This window comes from Canis lupus, chromosome 1 (genome assembly GCF_003254725.2).
Source record: "Canis lupus dingo isolate Sandy chromosome 1, ASM325472v2, whole genome shotgun sequence".
In the NCBI taxonomy this organism is placed as follows: domain Eukaryota; kingdom Metazoa; phylum Chordata; class Mammalia; order Carnivora; family Canidae; genus Canis; species Canis lupus.
Window position 1 is genome coordinate 28,867,671 of NC_064243.1, and position 17,621 is coordinate 28,885,291.

At 35.1% G+C, this 17,621-nt stretch overlaps 1 protein-coding gene across 5 annotated transcripts in view; it reads right to left on the reverse strand.

The window, feature by feature from the left end:
• BCLAF1 (BCL2 associated transcription factor 1) overlaps window positions 1-17,616 on the reverse strand; it is a 29,500-nt gene extending 11,884 nt beyond the window's left edge. For 3 of the 5 annotated variants that reach the window (XR_004811262.2, XM_025422370.3, XM_025422368.3), the window contains exons 1-8: window positions 17,479-17,616; window positions 11,129-11,230; window positions 9,215-9,327; window positions 7,588-8,499; window positions 5,778-6,443; window positions 5,460-5,629; window positions 3,055-3,160; window positions 1,626-1,710 (exon numbers count right to left, since the gene is read on the reverse strand). Coding sequence is in view for 4 of the 5 variants with exons in the window: in XM_025422370.3 (XP_025278155.1) it covers window positions 1,626-1,710; window positions 3,055-3,160; window positions 5,460-5,629; window positions 5,778-6,443; window positions 7,588-8,499; window positions 9,215-9,318 (2,043 nt within the window). In the remaining variant the exon portion in view is untranslated. The remainder of the gene's footprint in view (window positions 1-1,625; window positions 1,711-3,054; window positions 3,161-5,459; window positions 5,630-5,777; window positions 6,444-7,587; window positions 8,500-9,214; window positions 9,328-11,128; window positions 11,231-17,478) is intronic. The other 2 variants (XM_025422371.3, XM_025422369.3) reach the window with 1 other exon arrangement.
• Between the last annotated feature and the right edge of the window lie 5 nt (window positions 17,617-17,621).

Genomic DNA, 17,621 nt, shown 5'->3' on the forward strand with positions numbered 1-17,621 from the left:
GTAAGATGCTAAGCAATGTGGACATCCTTGCTAGTATTCAACAATAAGAAGTACTTACTCTGGGAAATCTAGCTATAATATTCAAAAGCATTAATAAAGCTTGAGAGTATAAATGTATCTCCAAATGAGAACTACTCACCTATTTGCTCCCTGGGTAACAAAGTCTAATTAAGAACAAAAACCTTCCTTATTCACCTAGAAATTACCAAGCCCACAAGTAACACGATAATTTAAGTAAAACTACTTTGTAAACTCCAAAACTAGAAATAAGTTAAATAGTAGCACATTATTCAGATCAGAAGATGAAAGATAAAAAGCAATGTCATATCCTCCTGTCCATCTTTAAGTAATCACTATTTCCTCTTCTCCACATGAAATACTGGTGAGTAATGAGGAAAGAAATAAGATACTCACTCTTTCAGAGCACAAAGATAGACTAAATTGTTGGCAAAACAAAAGTAACCAACACTGAACCCAAGATATTGAAAGGAAAAGTCAAGATTAGTATTTGCTTCTTAGGATCTGTTTTTCCAAGACAAGTATGCCCCATACAAAGAGACCATTTTCTTTTAAGCTCTAAATTTCATACCTAGTAAGTTTATAGCATGCCCTATTAAAATATTTGTACAATACAATTATTCCATCAATAACAGCTTCTGGTAATGAGAGTGCCAATGTTTTCATAATAGCTTAACTATTCAGCTCTGCAAAACACACATAGTCTCATTTTTCTGATTAGAAAACCTATGTTCAAGAGACTAATTATCTTGCCAAATATTACTTTGTAATATTTGGCTATACCCAAAACTTGGATATACCCAAAACTGGAACCAAGCAGCATTTCCAAGTCCCCTAACCTTGTTATTACAATGGACAGTTGGTCCCTTTCTACTTGTCCCCACATTTCTACTAGACCCATGTGGCATGCCATATGGGCTAGTCTGCCTAGAAAATGTAAATTTCAAATCAGAATATATCACAGTCCCCTTAATAAATGCATTCCATTCTTACAGATCTCTCCCCCAATATTCACAGGTTCTTCTCAAGTTTAAAAGCATTCCTCCCCTAACCCACAAAAATTCTAATAGTGACAGTTTTTATTCCAAACCCACAAAAATTCTAATAGTGACAGTTTTTATTCCAAATGTTCTTTTATAAATCAGTTCTTAGAATGTTTATCTCTTAGTTCAGATCAAAAATGCCCAGTAGCATGGGGATTACTTCTTGTTCTTGCTGTGAAAAACCTAGATATATCAATTTAGGCACATATAAATCAAGGATATCTATTCTGGCTCATCTATTTAAACTCAAAACTTCATAGAAAACTATAAATCTACCTTCGCTTCTATAGTTTTCCTTTGTCTACTTCTTGATTCTTTACCCTTTACTTAGAACTAATTTCTTCATTTTTAAAAATTACTTTTGGTTTTACTTGGGTACACAGTGTAGTGTCAGTTTAATTTCTTTTAGGAAAGAACACTGTATGTACTACCATAAATGCATTTACTCACAAGTTAAAAATAGATGCCCTTTGCAAACATTTTGTCCACACAAACTATACTTAGTATATAATACCACTAACTAAGTTGAACTTAACATTAAAAAAAAGTCCATTCAAAACATACCTTTTGATTTTCTTCTTTAAAAACTCTCTCTTCCCCTGCTAAACGAGTATGCTTCCTCAGGGCACTTGGAGAGATGTCAATTCTCCTTAACATAAAAAAAAGTCTATTTGTAGTCACATTAATTTATGGTTCAAAAAATTCCTCAGAACTGTCCATTTTTATAAAGGAAAATTACTAAACAGTAATTCTAGTAATTTCTCCCCCAGTATACTTTAGCATTGATAAGATTATTAATCTAATTCCAAATAGACTAAGAAAGACTATATCCACTAAAATTAAAATGCTTCAAGTATCTTTATATATAAAGAAGTCTAGCCTTTTAAAACAATCATAAAGAACTCATTTTGATTAAATTCAGTATTATTGTCAACCATCATACAATTATACTTCCAAATCTTCAATGAACACATATATACCATTATTTCTTCCTAAGTATATCCAGTATTTTTACACATTCAGTGGATCTTTAATTTTATGCTGTGCCTTTCCTTTTTAAGCTAGTGTCAGTTGCAACTTTTCAGAGCTTCTTTAGTAGTCACCACCAAAACCCTACCTACTGTGTACTATGTACTGAGATACTTTATAACCAATACTAATTGTCACTGTCACCCTGCAAGAGGCACTGTTGTCCTTTTTTAGTAGATAGAAAAAAACTAACGTTCAGAGATAACTTGTTCATCACAATGAAGTTACAGAACCAGGATGTCAACATAATTGCCTGACTTAACATTTATATTCTTATGAAAAAACAGTTCTGTCATGAAACATTTTTATTTTACAAACTTACTGGAAGTAAATTAAATTAAAGGCATCCATCGGGCTCCCGGTGCATGGAGCCTGCTTCTCCCTCTGCCTGTGTCTCTGCCTCTCTCTCTCTCTCTCTCTGTGACTATCATAAATTAAAAAAAAAAAAAAAAAAAATTAAAAAAAGAAAAAAAAAAAGGGATCCCTGGGTGGCGCAGCAGTTTGGCGCCTGCCTTTGGCCCAGGGCGCGATCCTGGAGACCTGGGATCGAATCCCACATCGGGCTCCCGGTGCATGGAGCCTGCTTCTCCCTCTGCCTGTGTCTCTGCCTCTCTCTCTCTCTCTCTCTGTGACTATCATAAAAAAAAAAAAAAAAAAAAAAAATTTAAATTAAAGGCATCCAACTTCCTCCCAAAAAAACAAATGTGTTATCTACTGAATTCCTTACTGGGGAGTGATTAAGGAGTATTTTAAATTCTAAGAACCTGTTTAGACCAAATGAACTGAAAATTTTAAAAACTATAAATTACAAACTTTTCAAGGCTGGAATACACTTATTTAAGGTATGAATCAGAAATAAAACCAAAGCTCATTTTGTATCATGATAGCATAGTTCCAATATGATATTGTTTAAACAGTGTCTTCCTATCAAAACGTTTTTATGCCCATTCAATAGTGCACATACCTGTGTATCTCAGGGCTCTTTTGCCTGGTACTATGTTCTTCGGTGGCTTTCTGATACGAAGTGAATCTCTCGTTTAGGGTCATTGCAGCTGATTTGAAGTATTGCTCTGTTGATTTAGGAGAAATACTGTCCAATTAGTTATCTTTACTTCAAAGGAAATTTTCATTTGTGACAGAAGGGCATTTGGCGTGAAAGGAAAATAAAAATATTCAAGAAACCTAGCAGAAGAGAATCAAGTGTTACAAAGACCTCCTACTCTGTCCCTTTTAACTTCTCGTACCTCAACAGGTAACAGATACAAAACTCCTCAGAAGGCCCTGTCGATACTACATATAATCCAAGAACAATAAACAGATGGAGAATCTCTAACTAGTTTTCAATAATGCACTACTTCCTCAAACAACAAAAAGGAACAATAATGTGTGTACCTCCTTATACCTTACCGATATGAACCAATGAAGTTATTACTTCAAGTAATCATTTGCAGAAAACAAAAAATACTGAAATAACTACACAGTTGGTTTTAGTAAACTAATACAATTATTTCATCAAGAACTATGTTGACAACAAAAAAAACTGATTTAAGAAAAAACGGAGTACTACCATTTCAATTGAAAAAAATATTTTTCAATCAATTAACAATAATTACACCAAAAATCTGGCATCTTGGCAAACCTGACAGCATATTTGCTATTATTCTCGTCCTTCTTTTAAATTTTAAAATCAGTAATATCAATACTAGCTTTTAAATCATTCAAGATATGCTGTAAATGTAAAATAGAAAGACGTATAAAGTCATGAAATGTTACATTACGAAGCAAGCTATCTGCTTAACAGGTCAACATACATCTGTGTCAACTTACCGCCCAATATCCAGCACATGTCTCATAACCAATCATTAAAACTTGAAACGGCCACTACAAGGGTAGTGCCTCAATCATAATTCCATGAAACCCAGGAATTTGAGCTAGCAACTCAGTTTTTATGCCATTTTTGCCAGGAAGACAGAAGATTCAACTTTGCCTGTATCTTTCAACAGCTATTTTACTTTGAAACATGGATTTTGCCATTTCAAAACATATTCCAGGACCTAGTTACAATGAAAAAGAAAACATCACTGGGCATTTTCAGCTCTAAATTAAGAAAGAGCTGTTCAGATCGGTTGCAACAATACCAATAATGAAACATAACTACAGTTCTTTAAAAAAAAAGAAAAAGAAAAAGAAAATGAAAAAGAAAAAGAAAAAATTTTATAAAAACCTGATCTCAAAATTCAGCAATAAATTGTAAAATGTGGAGACAGGTCAAAAAAGGTAAAAAAAAGAAAAAAATGTTAAGGTTTCGTATTTTATGTACCACAATAATATGGTCATAAACTGGTTCACAAACCTAGTTATAGCCAAATAACAAAACTCTTGTTATCATGTTTAAATAATTACAGTCAAAAAGAAATGCATTAACTATTCACTGTTTTGAAACATCAACCGTATAAAAGAATTCGCTAGTGACAGGTTTCAGCTATTACAATGAGTTGTTCTCACACAAAAAGAAACTTTAAAAAATGGCATTTAAGACCAACAACCACAGAGCTTCCTGGGTAAGAACCTACTTCACAGTAAGCTGCCTTTTAAACACAAAAAGAAAGTAACAAAAACAAAACAACCTAATTGCCCAAAAAGTCACACCCTAAAACCTTTGAAAATTACTAGTAACTTTTGATTTACATACTGGTGAAAACAGAGGATCATTACTTTAGCTGAAATGAACACCCTTATCTTCAGGTAACGAATTGTCATTATTATCCTAATTAGTAACTATTCATATAATCACTACTCATCTAACATATTAAATTTCTTGAACTTTTTTCCTTATAGAATTCCAATAAACTCTTCTCCAATGTATCATTTAAAAAAACTAAGTATTGCAACAAATTAAATAACAAAAATATAGACAAAATCAATACTGCTTTTCTGCTGGTTTCAAGTGTCTTTAAAAATGGAAAAGAAGTTCTTAATAGTACTCAGTAATAATACAGCCTCACTTTATTATAAATTTATGCAAGAGTGCATTATATGGCATATTCATGCAATGAGAAAACATCTGTAAGCATTCTGCCCTTCAGGTACAACGACACATTTCAAAAACTCCTCATTAAATAAGTAAATATCAATTTTCTCATTATATACATTTTTAGAGTATGTTTCAACTCTACCTGGTATTTCAATCACTTTTTATTAAATATCTCCATGGGTCTTAATGTCAGCAAGACTGATGGCTCTTTCATGAAACTATTTCTCCAAATTTCTAATGGTCCCTATGTGTACTTGCTAGCCCTAAAGTACATTAAAAGTCTACCTATTCATTTTCATTTGCAAGAAAAATTTCATTCACGATAGTAAACATACCTTTTACATGATGAACCAAGGACACAATGTGTTGAATAAAAGACTCTGAAGTGCTTTTGCTGGCCTGTGGCAACTTAATGTGGTCAAAGATGGATCGGAATTCTTGTTCCTTCTTGACAGAATGGACAAGTGTACTAGCAAGTAGCCTGTCTTTAGTCAAGGAAGCAGGTCTGGAGCATATCGGTAACAAACACACACATAAACAAAATATACCATTGGTTTGAATATGAAATGGGAGTATGTTCAGAAAGTAAGATAATTAACTAGGATATTAAGTAAACCACACAGATTATTTCCTGGGCATCAGTGTGGAATTACCTGTTAGAATCATCAAGAGGAACAGGTGCCATTTTGAGTTTGACTTCCGGACGATGCGAATCACTGGCTATCATTTTGATCCTAAGTGGGCTCTCCTCTCGGAAGGTAGACTTTTCTCGTGCATCCAGATTCTTGTGTAGAGGGGGACTGTAATCAAAGAGGTCTTTGAGCTTTTCAGACTTTACCTGCTCAGGTGATTGAGTTTCTTTCTTTACTGTTATTCTCTCAGAATTTTTGTCGTCTTCCTTGTGCTTATCTTTTGCAGTGCTAGGCCTTTCCACTACGTAGCCAGTCTCTTTAAGTTTATAATTTTTTTCTTCTCTAAATCCGTCACTTTCTCTATTGCCTTTCAGTGAAACTTTGGACTTGTACTTGGGTCCTTCCTCCTCAGTATTCCGGTGAGATGTAGTAGCAAAATTTTTACCCTGATCTGCAAGGACTGACTTTCTGAACTGTCTATAATCCTCTGTCTCCTCTGTGTCATCCCCTTCTGAATCGTTAAACTTTTGTTTTCCAGACTCTTTATCACTAAAGTAATCTAGTGCTTCCTGATCTTCCCATTCTCCCTCTGCCCTCCCTTTCTCTGATCCTTTCTCCTTTGGAGCCTCTTTATCCCTGGTATTACCCCTATCAAGCAGGAATACTCTAGACTCTTCATCTGTGAACCTGTGAATAAGCAGAGAAGAGAATGGTAACTCTGGATTGCATTCACTGTGGATCACTTGTATACTTATATGTGCTGCCCAATACTGTAGAGCCAGTAATAAAGAGAAAAAAAAAAAACTCTACTGAATAGTGTTTTCTTCAGATTCCACTTTTAAAAAACATCAAAAGCAACCATACAGCACTTATGTACTGAATTTTTAAATACATTTACATACTAAACCCTTTCTCAAAAACTTTTTCTAGTCATAGGTCACAATTCTGCACTAACAAATCCAATTATCCAGAACTTCTATAACCTGCAACAGTTTAATTTTTAAGGCTAAAGAAAACCCATAAGCAACATATTTCTCTATCAGAATTCTACTTATAATTATACTCAAAATTTCAGACTATTACATTTATCTACCAAAAATAGTTCACAAATGACTTTAAATTAATATTATTTAATACTCTGAATCACAAAATATTTCATATATACTCTGCTGCAGAAAATGATTTCTGGGAATACTGAATACTGTATCAGTTCAACAAGAAATTTAAATGTAGTTTGTACAGCACTACCCCATAAATATTTGCCTACCTGTTCTATTTTCTCAGAGTCAAACTACATTAGAACCCAATTTTCACTGAGTTTTTTGGCAACTCTAGCAATGCTTGAAATCAGAATTTAAACAAAGTATGTTTCAAATGTTACTAGAATAAGAAATACCATTATCTTTTTATAGTCAAATTTCTTAATAATTGGCAGCTGCATGTATAATACCACACAAGTAAGAACATGCACTATAACTACATTATTTATGTAGGACACATTATAATGATGAAGGAAACAAGCTTTCAGTGCTAATACAAAATTTATCTCTGCAAGTTCTTACAAGTTTACCATCAGTTATGCTTTATGCTACTCAATTTCTTGTCTACAATAATTCTTGACTGAGAGTAAAATTAAAAAGAAAAATACAAATTAGCTTCTATTAAAACACTTAATTTGCAAAGTTAACCACATACAGTGTAAACAACTTAGAATTATAAAGTCTTGAGTAACAGCTAATACACCTCATAGTGCAATGTTAAGTCTTAAAAATCGAAAGAGAATTCAAAATTAAGAGTATTAATATTATTATCTAAATATTTTAGTGCTTACCTTTTTAAGAATTTTCCTGTCTTTGCAGATTCCTGATCTCCACCATCAGGATAAAATGAAGAACGTCCCCTAGCGTCATCTCTTGGAGCATTCTGTGGTGTGATTGTCTTTGCAGGGCTTCTTCGTGAAGGGATATGATGAATTGGACTATTCTGAGAAGGACTGTACCGACTAGATCCATTTCCAACAGAACCAGACCCAGACCTTTCAGGACTATGCTGAATGGAATGTGAATGCTGAGAGGGGGTGTTTTTTGCAGAGTGGACTGTACTGAGCATGGGGGCATCAGAGCAAGATGAACTCTGACTAGGTGGTGTAGCAATCGGTGAAGGACTATGAGGTGATCTGGGACTATTATCATAAGCTGAAAGGCCAGGCCAAATATCACCAGATGTGGCTGATGATTTGTTAAACTCATCAATAGATTCAGATGGGTCATGTTCAAATGTATCTTTCGGCTCCTCCTGTGATTTACTTTTCAAAGGACTCTCTTCTTGGGGCTCCCCTTCAGCTTTTTTGGTTTGTTTTTCCTGAGACCCTCGTCTTTTAGAGACAGGAGATTTGCTATATGGGGATGAAGAACGAGAAGAGGATGATCTTGGAGACCTAGAAGATCTATATGACCGGCGAGATCTGCTTCGGGATCTTTGAGAAGAAACGGATCTTCTTTTTGGACTCCTGGAACGTGAACGACCTCGTCTAGGACTCCTAGAGTGTCTTCTATTCCAGACAGGTCTATAACCACCTCGATGATATCTACCTCCTCCTCCTTGATAATACCCTCTGCCCCTTCCTCTGTACCCATAAGGTCGTCTCATTCCTCTATTATTTCTGTAATCTCGGCGATAATCTCTAGAATAAATACGATCTCTACTACGAGATCTTGAATATGTCCTGGAACGAGACCTAGAACTAAAAATGAAATAAATATCAATACAAGAAAAATAAACTATTCCATTCTATCCTCCTAAATACTCCTGGTTGAATTTAACAGGTCAACAGTCAAAATCAGAAGTGTGCATTTGAAAAACAAAACCCCTCATTTATATAAAAGTAAAGTTTACTGTTTTAAAAGTCTCACTTCTGAGATAAATATTGAGAGAATAAAGTAAAGGCCTTAGGAACAAAGGCATAGAAAACAAGGGAAAATATCCAACAGGACACACTAAGAAATTAATAAAGTTATAAAGGCACTTAAAGTAGCAGAGTAAAAGAATATTTAATGGCATAGAAGAATATTCATCAGTGAAATACTACTGGCTAAAGGCATACATACTGAGACATCAGAAACAATGAGAAACTGAAATAATATGCAAAGATAGTTTACAGTCATATTATTCTCACTATCCAACTTATCTCAACATAAATTCAAAGAAATTCACTATACAAAAGCACAGTATGGTAAGAATCTGAGATCTGAAGTCACATTAACTGAACTCAAACTTAAGTTCTGACATTTACTAACTTGCAACTTGAACAATTCTCAATTTCCCCAACTCTAAAATGAAGGCAAGAATAGATCCACTTCACAAGGCTGACAATAAAATATACTGAGTTTAGGATTGTAGCTAAATATAGTAAGCACTCTATAATCAATCATTAGCTGATTAAAAGCACAGTAATTCACCTGTATCTCTTCTTCCTAGAATGCGATCTTGATCTTGATCGAGAACTAGACTGTGATCTAGACTTTGATCTTGAAGAATGTGATCTAGAATTGGAGCGACCCATTTCTTTCTCCTAGTTAATGAGAGCAAAAGTAAAAAATCACAATTCAATGAAAGACGTTTCACACCTGTATATATATGTTGTAAAACTACGTTTTACAAGACTTAAGTTTCTTTCTTCTTTTTTTTTTTTTTAATTTATGATAGTCACACACAGAGGGAGAGGCAGAGACACAGGCAGAGGGAGAAGCAGGCTCCATGCACCGGGAGCCCGACGTGGGATTCGATCCCGGGTCTCCAGGATCGTGCCCTGGGCCAAAGGCAGGCACCAAACCACTGCGCCACCCAGGGATCCCCAAGACTTAAGTTTCTTAAAGGATATTACTTATCACCATTTTCATATGAATACTAATACAATTATCCCTAACTATTTATCTTCACCTGCATGACAGATACTGTATATTGCAGATAGGACAGAAGATTTCTACGGACTATACTATCTATGTACCTCAATTCAAAAAGGCAGCAGCTGCAGAAGCCAGAAAGAGCAATCTAAGACTACAGTAGTATGTCAGATGTTACTCCATGCCCAATATAAATGCCTACCTCTCCTGTAAAAAAGATAAAAAAAAAAAAAAAAAAATAGCAGAGCAATAATATCAGATAAGGCACCTGAAACAAAGAAAATACAAGTGGCATAATACTAAAAATAATAAGAGTAAACCTAGCAGACTATCATCCTAAATGTTTATGGCCTTAAAATGGGGCTAAATTAAAGAAAAAAAAAAGGGGGCTAAATTAACCACTCCACGTATACAACACTGCATGATTACACAAAAAAATGGACGTATGTTTAAAAAAAAAAAAAAGGACTTATGTGAACAATGCTAGTTCATCCTGTAGCTTTTGGGTAAGTAGAAGTAAAAGGATAAAAAACAAACGAGAAAGATTGCTGCAAGAAAGATACTGGAAGTACAAGAAAAAAAAAGTTGGGTGCCAATAGTCAAACTTTTCTCAACACTACTTAATATCTAGTGCAATAATTAAACCTCACTGGGTACAAAAATCATTAACAGGACTAAATAATTTAGAGAACCTATATGCGCCTCCCTAAGTTTATTTCTGCTGTAACTATTTCCAAATTTCCACTAACTTATTACCAAAATAAGCTATTTCCATAAAAATGGGCTCACTGAACTTCTAATATCCTGTTAACTGCCACAGAAACAATTTCTCCTACAACCAAATATTTTTGAAAGCTTTTATTTTTACCTACCTAAGCACTGCTCCATATTATGAAAATAGTACTTAAAAGTACTACAATGGATTTCAATTACAGAAGCAACACAATGTCCATACATATTTCATCAAAACCATAAATGACAAATTTAAGGTTTCACATTTCAAAATAAAACTATCCTCATAAAGACAAATATCAGCTCTATCTTCTTGTAAATAATATATAAAGACAGTATCTTCCTGAGAGTTGTAGTGAAGACTAAAGGAGTTGATACATGTAATACAATCAACTTTAATTACCTTAATAGCGATTTAAGGATGTTAAAAAAGCTAAGTTACAGAATTCCTCTTATATGCATATGGAGAGAGAAGTTATTATCCTGCATCTAAGTTGATGTGTTTATAAAAGTGGAAGGAGACAAAAAACAGAGAAGCAGGAGAGAAAAAAAGAATCTTTTTCCTAAAACTTCTAAATCTAGCTTATTTAATATAAGCCACCAAAATGCAAAAAAATAATAATAAATTTTAAAAAAGCTTCAAACTTATGACTTTCAATCACTCAAATTCATGAATTAAGTAGTCACATTTTCTCAAATAAACCAAAACTGAAAAGTAGAAAAATGAATGCTATTTACCTTGGGTTTTATGCAGGAATAAGCAGTCAAGTGAAGTCTTTGAGATACTGTAAAATTCTTCCTGGAGAAAATGTTCTGAGAAATTAAACTCAATTCAAATTCCTAGCAAAGATAAAAAAAAAAATACACATATATGAGTTTGATTTATGGTAAATATCCACTGTTCACAATAATGAATTATGGTTAGCACTGAAGTAAACTCTTAATAAAGGTACTAATGATTTCACGGAAAGGGAACCTGTTTTAGGAAATGAACTTTTAACCATAAAAGATTAAGAAATTTTTTTTGCTTTTATCAGAATGTAGAAGTGCACCATGAAGCTGACAGCATTTTATTTTTTAATTTAAATACTTGAATTCTCATTTTAGCAATTTGGACTTTAGAAAACAACCTATGCTGCTATCCTATCAGAAAATTTTCAAGTGGCTAATATAATGCCAAATACGGTATTCTTAGAATATCAAAACATGTCATCTACTAGTAATTATTCATATTGCTACAATTATACCTTAGCTAAAGTATGAATTTATCTGTAAGGCTTTGCTACTTATCTTATTCTTTATTCTCTCTTGGCCACTTCCTTTGTACAGTTCAGTTTCATCTGAAACTGGTCTTTAGGATTCTTATTAAGAGCTATCACAGTAAGTAAGCTCTGTGCCTAAAATCATTTTGATACATGCAGACATTCCAATAAAAGTCTATAAATCAAAATACCTAATGAAAACCAACAGTCTTACTAATTTACTATTACAATGCAAATAAATTTAAATTTTGCACAAAATATTAAGCAGCTATCAATAAAGGTTATTAGCCTCAAAGTAACAATCAGTGATTACCAATTACATGCAAAGAATAGTCAAAAAACACTAGGAGAGTAGAAACTAAATAGAAGATTAAAACATGCCTAACAAGGAATTCACAGACCACTTTAAATGAAAAAAATACATATAAATATGAAAATCTGTGGATCTTACCAAAGATCCAATAAAAAAATGCAACAAAATTGGAAATACAAAAGAAACGTTAAGATTAAACTGGTGAATCAAGAATATTGTTCCCCTATATACCAATGGCCCTACAGTTGAGGAGATAAAAAGATTTGAAGTTCAAATTAGAAGAATAGGAACTAATACTTAGGGGAAACATACTAAAATAAAAAATAAAAACAAAAGACCAAAAAAAAAAAAAAACCAATAAATAAATAAATAAATAAAAACAAAAGACCATAGATACAGAAACAAAAGGATTTCTAAAGTGTATGCATGTTTAATTTTAAAAATATCAAATCCCCCCAAGGAGGCAGAGAGAAACTAATCATCTAAACTGATGCTTGTTATGAAACTTTATTCTGGACCTAGAAGTCCAATACTATACTGATTCACTCCTGGAAGTGATACAGGGCTCATTTTAACTAATACTTCCCCCTAAACAATTCGAGAAGGCTAATTTTAATTTCTACATATCTGAAGGAAAACCAACTGCCAAATCTCTCTTTATGCCAGATCATGACTTTTGAAATTCCAAGAAAATATACACTAGAAATAACAAAGGCAGGAGGGGCTGCAGGCTGTTATACTAGTAGATAGGCATTCTTGTTCCAACCTATAAATATATTCAAGTATCCATAAAAGAACTCCAAGATATGTAAAGTATGATGAATATTTAATATAACATTTAATGCAAAATATAAACATTTAGTAACAATATTTAATAGTACAAAAACCATAATCAGTTCAGCTAACATTTTTTAAATAAAAATCTATGTACAAAGCACTATGCTAGGTTTTACAGGAAATGGGAGTATGGAAGAAGTGCCTGTTCTCCAAAAACCAACTAAAGAGGAACAGAAATCAACAATTCATCGCAAAAAACATCTGAATACCAACCACGTGCTAAATAAAATCATCTAATCCTCATAACCTACATGTTAACTCATCTCTCAAATGACAAGAATTCGAAGTTTTCAGAATTCATCTGAATTTACAAGGTGCCTATTACATGCTAGGCATTATTATTGTAGCACTGGAAATACTGTACTTCAAGTGAGACATTAAATTTCCTACTCTCTCGGAGCTTATGTTAAAGGGAGGAAAATTAAAAAAAAAAAAAAAAACCTACTAGCTGATGTATTAAGAAGTGGAGAGGACCACAAAGGTGGGTTATTGGGCCCTCTTTAAGAACGTTAAAGCTAAAGACAAGGAACACTGCAAAGTTACACAGAAACAAAAGCATTCTAGGCAGAAGACACAAACTTGGTAAATTCAGAACAGAAAGACCACTAAGATGATTAACACACTCTGATCATGGGGATGGTATGAGATAAGGTGGAAGAGGTAGGAAAAGACCAGATCAAATTGCATCTAGAAAGCAGGCCAGATTGGATTTTATTCTAACTGCAATGGGAAGGCTCTGCAATTAGGAAAGTCACACCATCAGATTTAAAATTTAAAATGGCTACTGTGAACAGCATGGGCAATACAGAGAGAACAAGGAGACTAATTAGAAGGTGAAATTCAATATAATGGTTACTTGGAAAAGGTGGTAGCAATAAAGTTGGGAAAAAAAGGCAAAGTCAGAATCTGGGTTTGGAATAGTTGTCAACAGTACTTGCTCATAGGTTGGTGTGGAGCAGAGAGAATGACGGGAAAAATTCAATGTGCTCCTTAATTCTCAGTTTTGAGCTCAAACACCTACGTGATGTGCAAGTTTAGGAGAATAAACAAGATTTCTTTGCCTTTCTAGGTTGCCCATGGTCATAGAGTATAATCGGTTAATCCAGAATTTGACCCAGATCTCCTGATTCCAACTCTTGCACTCTCTCCAATATCCTGACAGGTGCTTGATGTGGCCATAACCTATATATAGAATTCAAAATGCCAAATCAATCTTCCCTTTATTACAACTAAGATCACTTACTAGCAGACTGTAAAAAAAGAGAGGGAATAAATTGCCTCCATAAAAATACATAATTTTTATACAACTGATTCATCAACCAGTGAGGAATATAAGAGAATAAATCAGGCTTTTATAAATAAAGTTCTTAAATACCTTAACAAAGTCTATCTTTTATGAAATAATACATTATGATCAACTAGAACACAAGTTAAGAAAAAAGAGCAGACAATTGAGTTCAACAAAATACTCAAGCTGAAACCCCCCTGAAAAGGGTTCTTTAGATTACTCTATCAAGCTACTTGAGTCAAGTTTTCATTTTAGTAAATTCAGGAGTTTGGCTTCCAAATTTCTGTAAACAAAGTATTGCTATTCATATCTTTAATCCTAAAACTATTATTATTACAATAAACTAGGTTCAGGACGAGGCGGTTAAGCATCTGCCTTCAGCTCAGAGCTGACCCCAAGTCCAGGGATTAAGTCTCACATCCAGCTCCCTGCGAGGAGCCTGCTTCTCCCTCTGTGTCTCTCGTGAATAAATAAAATCTTGAAAATCGTAACGACATTAACTAGATGCTCAATACTAGAAAAGTTACCTTAATCTCTTTCAGCTTCAATTTCCACAGGTATAAAAGGTATAAAATAAGGCTAACAATAATGGTACTCACTCACAAGTTTAAGGTTTCATAAACTAATGAATGTAAACAGTGTAACATTTGGCACACAGAATACACTCAAACATCAGCTATCAGGGGAGGCCTGGGTGGCTCAGCGGTTGAGCATCGGCAGGGTGTGATTCTGGAGTCATTCGGCTACCTGCATGGAGCCTGCTTGTGTCTCTGCCTTTCTCTGTGTGTCTCTCTCATAAATAAATGGAATCTTAAAAAAAATCAGCTATCATTATTGGTAACTGGTTTATAATGGTTTCTCCTGAAGGTTATCTACTAATTTTGCTTCATTCAAATGGTTCTTTTTAAGAATACTCTTAATATTTTTTGATATAGCATTAATCAGCATTATAAATGCATAATAAAATGGCTGGAATTTTGCTTTAATATCTTCTCAAAAAAGTACATAAATAATAATAAAATTGGTAAATGCTAACAATTACTAAACCTAGGTGAGGGGAGTATGGGAGTTTACTATTTTCTCTACTTTTGTGCTTGAAAATTTCCATAATTAAAAGTTTGTGAAAAAAGATACATTTAGTCACAAGTTTTTATTTCTTTGTCCAACTTGTCATCTTGCTTTAAAAAAAAAAAAAAAAAAGACCAGACTATGCCACTCTCTGGTTCATGTGGCCTTAAAATTTTCTACCTTTTTGGAGAAATGCTGGACCCAAGTTTGAAAACTCCACAACATATTACACAAATATAGGCTAGAATTATTACTACCTTAATGTCTGTAATTTTTTTTTCAGTCCTGGAAACAAAACATTAAGCTTAAGATTCTGAGATAACACTAATGATCAACTGTCTAAGAAGCTGGATGTGAAAACGGAACAAATTCATAACCTAAAAGTAGAACCTATCATTTATACTTGCTACCCAAAGATCTACTGGGCTTCTTGAGTCCCTTTATCCACTACCTTGTTGATTAATAAATCACTATAAATTACACAGGATAATTCAGCTAGTGTTCAACTAAGGATTTTGAATGTAGTTTCTGGAAACTCACAATCCAAAGCTCTATGTATAACTTGAAAAGACTTTTACCTATTTCTACCAGTTTTCTCATCACACAGTTAAATCTAATACAGCTAGCTGAATTCAATTAATTCAACCAGACTTGAGCCTATCAAATAGTTTTTAGAGATCTGTCTCCAAGTCCTAAAATACTATTGTTCTTACAAGAATCAGCTCTAGCTAAAAAATCTCCTATGCCATCATTTTAATTCTGAATGAAAGGGGATTCCAATATTTATCACCATGTTACAGTGAAAACATGGTATCCATAAAACAAGATGACTATAAGCCATCAGTACATAAACTTTGGGTTTTTCACCGTGAGTTATTTTAGATACATAATCCTCATAAAATTACTTCTTCTGAATTGGCTAGAATCACATAAAAATGGAAATAAAGTTGTAGCGGTTTTACGTTGACTTCTTTTGTCTAAACAGTAGCCCAACTATTCCAACGAGAGGGTCCAACCGGAATGAGAATTTACACGATTAAGGAATTTTGATCTTTAATACCCAAGAAAAATTAAAAGGCGCTGCTGCAAAAAGATGTGTCTATCTAATCTCTTTACATCAGTTTTAGTCAAATCTGCCTTCAACTTTAGTAATAATTTTTTTCAATCTAAAACGTTAAAAAAAATTGACGTAGAAAATTTTGCCAACTAATATTGGCAATATTAGTTGCCAATACTGCTACTTGATTGTAATAAGGTGAATCTTAAACGTGAAGAAGGCCAAGTTATGGACTTAAAACGAGGGCAAAATCCCTAACTTCAACTCCCCACTACCCATTACCCCAGCTGACTACCCATCATGGTTGCAGTATTTCTGACTCGTTATAAAGACCTGCATCACATGGCGAAAGGTGACGGTGTCGCTCGTACTACTGGAGAACCGCCTTTAGGGTCCGCGGTCCTGGCCCGGGGGGGGGGGGGGGGGGGGGGGGAGGGCCACTCTTCCATCCACCAGCTGAGGCCTGCTCCCCACGCTGGGAAATGGTAACTAGGCACCAACTCTTGAAGAGTCAAGAGTGCGCACGTTCGCTTCAAAAGAGAGTGGGCTGCCGGGGGATCCGGCATTAACCACCTCGGCGAAAACTGTCCCGCGACACCGAGGGTCGGAGGCGGACACCGGTGTCAGAGACGAGAGACCGCAGAACATGTTGCTAAGACAGAAACAAAAAAAAACGAGGCGTAAACCGACGGGTTAGAGTGAAGCCGGAAAAAAAAGGAGTTTAAAGACGACGCGAAAATGGGTCAACCTACCCAGCTCACTTTGCTGCAGGTCACAGTTGTTTTACCAAAGCCCCAAAACCTGGAAGAAAGGTGGCGCTACCAGCCAATGAGAAGCGAACACAAGCTGCACCTCCAGCGGTCTCAGGAGCCGTAGGCGGAGAAAGGAGGAAGCGCGCGTGCGCCGGGAGATTTCAGCCGGGCGCGCGCAAGGGTCCGGGCCGAGGAAATGGGGGAAGGGTTGAAGAGGGAGATATGCGCACGCGCACGGGAAGGCCGCGCGGTCTCTGGGTTTAGAACCAGGTTCGTAACCGCGCGCGCGCGCGCATCTTTCTCACTACTCACGCCACCCCCCACCTTTTCGACCAGTAATGCCTCGAAAACCTGAGGGGATCTGATGGAGAAACGCATAAATAACGGCGAAACATCTCGTCGGTCCTCCTGTAGCCGCCAACGCCTCACTCCCCACAAAAGATTCAAAAATATTCACTCGTCGTCGGCATTTACTGCGCTTTGAGTGATTTGAATGAAGCATGGGGCCTACCTGAAACGCGGAAAGCACGGTTCCCGGGACTTATCTCCGTTGTAACTACACAGCGGCCATTTCCCGACTCAAGAACGGGAGGAAAACCATAGAGCTATCTTCGACGCGCTAGCTCGTCTCCGTCACTTCCGATTTGGGGCGTG